Source organism: Benincasa hispida, chromosome 10, assembly GCF_027475165.1.
Source record: "Benincasa hispida cultivar pf3 chromosome 10, pf3_genome.v1.1, whole genome shotgun sequence".
Taxonomy (NCBI): domain Eukaryota; kingdom Viridiplantae; phylum Streptophyta; class Magnoliopsida; order Cucurbitales; family Cucurbitaceae; genus Benincasa; species Benincasa hispida.
The window spans coordinates 5,080,285-5,086,368 of record NC_143487.1 but is presented as its reverse complement, the minus strand read 5'-3'; the positions used below and the strand labels follow the sequence as shown (position 1 = coordinate 5,086,368).

The following is a 6,084-nucleotide window of genomic DNA, read 5'->3' as shown; positions in this document are numbered from 1 at the left end:
TTTAATTAAAAAAAATAGGAATTTAGTTGAGTGTAAGTGTACCTTTTTTGGTTCTTTATTTCCCAAACAACAATAAAAACTATGAAATAAATATAATAGTATGAGAATAGGAATAAAATTTATAATGATTTTAGAAAAAAAAAATAAGAATTTAGTAGAGCAAATGTACAAATCTCACAATTTGATGGACGAATGTAGAAAATAGGAGGATTTAGTAACAATTTTAGGAAGAAGAAGAGAACTCGTGGGGAAAGAGTAATTTGTGAGTTTAGAAGGGAAGAAAAAACCGGAAGTAATGTGAGAAGTGGAAATCGGAGAAGAGGAAGTAAGTTTAAAAAGAGGTAGGTTGAAGGTTGAAAACTCCATCCACTGAGATGTTGATGTGGCGAGACAAGGGATGGTAGCAGCGTGACAGGCCTTTGTGTAGCGTGTTTAACGGTCAACTGGCCATGCAGGTTGAGGCTTCAACTCTCGAGATGGCAGGTGGCGCAAGTGCAGGCAGCACAGGTGAAGACTTCAACTCTTGATCTTGTCGATGGCAGGCGGGACACGTGGAGGGTGTAGATGGTCGAGACTTCAATGTCAACCTCTCTTGGTCGAGTCTCCAACTCTCAATTTAATGTGGACATTTTTAATATATGTTGATCGAGTGTTCAAATCTCGACCTTCTGTCCCGTCAAACTACCACATTATTCTAAATATTTTCAAAACCAATCTATTTTTCTAATTACTCTTCTAAAGTACAATATTAAAATAAAAGACCCAATCAAAATGATGTTTGAGAAAGATGGATAGTCTTTTCACGGTTGAGATTTGACTTTATGCTCTGTAATGGTGACCGTGTATGTATGTATGTAAATGTATGTTTTTAACATTCAATTTCTATAGTCATTTGCTCACTTACACATGTATTTCACATCCTTATTTTTTACACTTCATTATCTTTGATTTCTTAGATGTTACTTCAAAAAGTAAATCTTCTAATTAGCTTAGACAATTTTATATGAATTCAATATTAACTTTTTATGGGAAAAAATTATAAATATACTTCTAATCCAAAAAAATAATAAATCACTTAACCTTCGAACTTTAATTATTTTGTCTCTGAGTTTTTGTTTCTAACGACTATTCATGCAATTTTTTTTTTTTTTACAATATGTTATGAAAATAGCCAATATTTAATTCAATATATTTGGGGAAAAATCCATATTTAATATTAAGAGAAACTGATATACATTTTAGAAATTAAATTTTTGTAAACTACAAACACTAAATGGTTCCATAAAAAAAAATTTAAAAAAAATAAAAAGATGAACAGACCATTTTAATCCTTTTTTAACAAAATGTTTAAATAAAAATGAATCTTTTGAGAATCCAAATGGAACTTTAATTAATTTTGATCAAAAGTGTTTTGAATAAAGATGTGTTTTTTAAAAAACATCCCTTGATGTATTCTTTTCTACTGATAGTACACGCTTTCAGCAAATGAGCTTTAATATATTTAGAACATAAATATACCCCTAATTGACACATAAAACTGCTTATCCAACTCATAGTTTATGTAAAGTCATTGTTCTATCTTGAACAACCATTTCATATAAAAGATAAATTCATCGTTCTTTCTTGAACAACCATTTCATATAAACAAATCAAGTTTAAAAGATAAAATTTTGATAATTTATCCTACATATTTAAGCCAATAAATCAAAATTTTGATATCCCTCAGCTATATTTCCGGTTCCACAGTTGAAACGCTGATGCCAGTGAGCTCGACTTGTGCCACCGCAGTGTTGATCGCATCAATGACATCCATTTTCCCCCGAGTCAGAGCTTCATCCATGGGAGTTCTCTCATGGCTATACAAACATATATAACATTCAGAATTTTATCACCCGACACAGATCCTTGTTACAATGTTTGAATGAAAACTTCCAATTAATTATAGAACAACATAACATACCTGTTTAATAAGCTCAAATTGGCTCCTGCCAAGATCAACCTTTTCACCACCTAAAGGATGGAAGCTAGCTTCTTGTCATTAAAATTTGGTTAAACTACAAGTTTAGCCTATGAACTTTAAGATTTGTGTAAGAAATCTAATAGTTTCATGAATTAGTCAAAACTTTTTATTCATGAACTTATCCGATATAAAATTAAAAGTTTAGAAAATGTAGAGGATCAATTAAAAAATTAAAAGTTTATGGACATATTTAACATGGTTAAATGAACCTATTAGACACAATTCAGAGACCTTATAAACATGAAAGCTCGTAAACTAAACCTATACTTTAACCATAAAGTTATTAGAGAATTACCTCAATATGCCCATTCAGACATGCCCAATGCAATGGTGTATTCTTCTCCGCATTCAAAGCATTCACATCCTGCTCACACTCAAAAAGGTTAAACATATACTGTGAGGGTAAGGATTGGATGGGTAAAATTTGATGAATCCCATCAAGGGTTTTAAAATAAAAAATCCCAATTGGCCTTTCATCAAACAGAATCTGAAAATAAATTGGAAAGTGATCGAGCAAGGCAAGTTGGTGATATAAGCATTCAAGTGAACAAACGGAATTGTATTGTATCCAAAGTAAAACACAACTACAGCAGGCGCAATATATATAACGGGACTAGATTGCGTTGGAGATCTTAATTAAGTTGAATTCAATCAGAAAGGGAATTGTAGCATTCCAAATTTATTCACTTCATAGTTGAAGCAGATTGACGATAAGAATGATGGTATGGTACTAAAGTCATCATCATGGATAACATAGATGCATGAAAGACAGATGCAAGAAGCTGTTTCTTAAGAAAGATTAATCCCTCAGTCAATTATTAGTCAGTGGATAAAATACATAACCCAAGCAGTAGGTAAAATTACAAGTAGATATCTCACCACTCCTTTACTTATGAGAAACTCTACTATCGAAAGATGTCCATTGGCAGCGGCCATGTGTAGAGCTACAATCAATTAACAGAGATTACAGTAATAGGAACAGAAGGTTTCATTGAGATGTAATAAATCTGGGAGTACATAAGTTGGAAACTAACTCATCCAATAATAAAATTCCCATATCAACTTATCGTAATTTTTTATGCACGTAAAAGCCAAAGCATCGTTATCAAACACGGAAGAAAGTTACCAGTTCGGCCATTGGAATCCTTGGAATCAAGACAAACACCAGCAGAAGCAAGACTTATTACATCATCGAAATCATTGTATCTAGCAGCCTGTCAAGTGACATCACAAAATCTAAGTTCATCACTGGACTCATACTTAACTCACCAATATCATCAATTACTCAAGTATGATGTGCTATGCCTAAGATTATTTCATATTTACTCAATACATTTCTATGGTCAAAATAGGAACGAAAGTGCACTCCATCTCGTCATACGACATTATAATGACTTTAAATTGTAGAATGAATGCTTTCGCCATTCACCTGAATCTTCTAAAATTTGCTCGTTATAATTCAAACCACAACTTTCATTGAACCGCAGATATTGTGTAAATTCGAAAAAATACCACATAGGAATCATTTCACTTAGGCGTTTCTCGAGAATTGTTCGAGTACAATCAAAGCAACTTTTATTGCATTTAAACGTATGGTATAAGAAATCCATGATTCACTAAACTTGAACGCGAATTCGCTTAACCGCACCACCGAAAACTTTATGAAAGATTGATAAGAATATCAAGATGTTCTGCAATGGAAGGAATAGTGAACAAACCAGAAATAGAGGATTCAATAAAGCAAGAGAATGAAGATTGTACATCAACAAGATCCTCGATGTCATTCATCGTCGTTTCCACGGTGCTCTGCTCTTCTGATCGATTCGCTTCCATCACCATCGTAAAACCGCCGAAGTCTCCAACGGGAAGAATCCTTCAAAATATGAAGTGTAGCTCTTGATGAAGATTTCCGTAAATAGAGAGTGAAAAAACACGCAGAAACCCTAAATAGAGAGTGAGCCAAAGAACACGCAGAAACCCTAAATCGGCGATTCTTGGAGAAGAGAGTGAAAAAACGACTGGTTACAGCGTAAGGGCGAAGGTGACTTGTGGCGCAACTCCGCTCTATTGCCGCTTGCAACCTCCATTGTTTTTTCGGGTCACCTGCTCCGATAACCGACCCGAATACGTGGTCTATTTCATGGGCCTTGTTTTAGTGGACCGTAATCTAATGGGCCTGGGCCGTATTTGTTCTTCAACCAGGACGTCCAAGTTTGGGAAACGTCATATTTTTTTCAGAAAAAAATAATAATAATTTTGAGAAAATTATCTTTTTAGTTCTCAAATATAGAAGAAAATGTGGATTTGATCCTTGAGTTTTCAAAATTAAAACGTTCGACAAACCTTTAAAACATTTTCTAAGTCTAATTTAAATAATTTTTTCTTTTAATTCACATAATTTAAACAGAAATGTCTCCTTTTGAAAATTATTATTTTTTATCTAATCAATTCAAATGTGTCTTAAAATTGGATAAATAATGATAATAATTTTTATACAGTGAACATATAAATATGTATTTAAGAGTTATGGTGAAAATATTAATACATAACAAAACCTTGCGACTAAATTTAAAAATTATATAAAAAAAAAATAGTGGCTGAAATTAGAAAATTAAAAGTAAGGGATAGTTGCAAATATAGCAATCAATACCAAAATATTAACATAATGGTTAAAAATACCAAAATATCATAGATATTTGATATTTAACATAATCAATACCAAAATATTAACATAATGGTTAAAAATAAATATGGACCCAACTCAATCGAATTACATATATATTAATTAAAAAATAATTTATATTTTTTTTTGTTTAAAGTTTGACTACTTTAGATTGATGAATTTGTTAATTTTTAATAATTTTCTTTTAAAATTGTTATGATGTTCATATATTTGTTTGGAGTCTATAACAAATATCATAGATATTTGATACTTATCTTTCAATTTTTATAAGATTTTAGTTATTAGTAGCAATGTGTTGTAGATAACTTTACATTTTAAATTAATAGGGAAAAATAAGTGTTGGTTTAAGCAAGCAATCAGCGGAAGAATTCAGGATCATTAAGCACTTTAATTCATTGATTTTAGTATCAAAACAAGCATGTTCATAGAATATCAAGAAGGTTTTAGAAATACCTTTTGAATAACTCCTTTGATCCACAAATTCAATTCCAATTTTCAATCTAAATGTGTAGTAGACTGGACCTTAAATTGAGTTGTGAAACTCAAAATGAGTTGAATTTAGGGAATAATTTGAGAGGATAAGTTATTTTCTACCAAAACTGAAGAACTCTTATTCGATCTCTTTTCTTACCAAAAACTAGTTTGCATTGATGTCTTCTCAGCTCAATCTTGTGAGATTTATCCAAGAAATTCATGCACTCAGATTGCCTAACCTTAAGATAGCTCCCCCTTATTCAATCTAGTGGGATTGAGTGGAAGATCAATGTATTCAATATGTGGAAAAATCCCACTGAGTGGATTTCTCCCAAATCTATTCTTCTCTTTAATTTTGTCATTTTAAAATTAAAATAAAATTTTAGTTTTAATTCTTTTAGTTCAACTTAAATTTTATTGATTTTACAAAAATTAATCCAATAATTCAATTTTTCAAATAAAATTTAATAATTAATTTAATAATTTAATTAATTCTATTAATTTAATATCAAATATTAAATTAATTGAATATCAAATTCATTATCATGAATCCATACTCATTAAATTAATATTTAAATCATATTTAAATATTAACCAATTGTTCAATTTTGTTTAATTTCGTAGTTAAACGCGTAATTATATCACTTATAATTACTAATTCCCTTTAATTCGAATTTGAACATTTCAAATTTACTCGTCACACTATTATAAGGTTTATTTTATTCGTGAACTAGTAAGGGGACCTGATTGACCTACAAATTATGGGCTTAAACGATATGAAATTAACTGGTTAAACTCTTTAAATCGAATTAATCACCACTCGTTAACTACCGGGCTATGAAGCACAGATACTTCATGTGAGGCAAAGAATCAGTATCAGACACGTATCGGATACTGATACTTCCAG

General features: G+C 31.0%; 1 protein-coding gene across 2 annotated transcripts; it reads right to left on the bottom strand.

Moving 5' to 3' along the window:
* Nucleotides 1–1,556: 1,556 nt before the first annotated feature.
* LOC120087669 (ankyrin repeat family protein) lies at nucleotides 1,557–4,116 on the bottom strand. Of its 2 annotated transcripts, none has more exons than XM_039044519.2 (6): nucleotides 3,782–4,116; nucleotides 3,147–3,234; nucleotides 2,900–2,964; nucleotides 2,316–2,384; nucleotides 1,961–2,010; nucleotides 1,557–1,856 (listed from the first exon to the last, which is right to left on the bottom strand). In XM_039044519.2, exons 1-6 carry the CDS (start codon nucleotides 3,857–3,859, stop codon nucleotides 1,727–1,729), a joined length of 480 nt encoding a protein of 159 aa, XP_038900447.1. In that variant the 5' UTR covers nucleotides 3,860–4,116; the 3' UTR covers nucleotides 1,557–1,726. The 2 variants fall into 2 exon arrangements, with proteins under 2 accessions (XP_038900447.1, XP_038900448.1); XM_039044520.2 differs by having other exon boundaries at nucleotides 3,739–4,075.
* Between the last annotated feature and the right edge of the window lie 1,968 nt (nucleotides 4,117–6,084).

What these genes read in the sequence shown, in the direction of transcription:
- LOC120087669 (XM_039044519.2), bottom strand. Translation starts at nt 3,859, where the DNA reads ATGGTGATGGAAGCGAATCGATCAGAAGAGCAGAGCACCGTGGAAACG. An exon ending in ACATCGAGGATCTTGTTGAT is followed by an intron (nt 3,235 to 3,781) that starts GTACAATCTTCA and finishes GTCACTTGACAG; the next exon opens with GCTGCTAGATACAATGATTT. An exon ending in TTCTCATAAGTAAAGGAGTG is followed by an intron (nt 2,385 to 2,899) that starts GTGAGATATCTA and finishes GAGTGTGAGCAG; the next exon opens with GATGTGAATGCTTTGAATGC.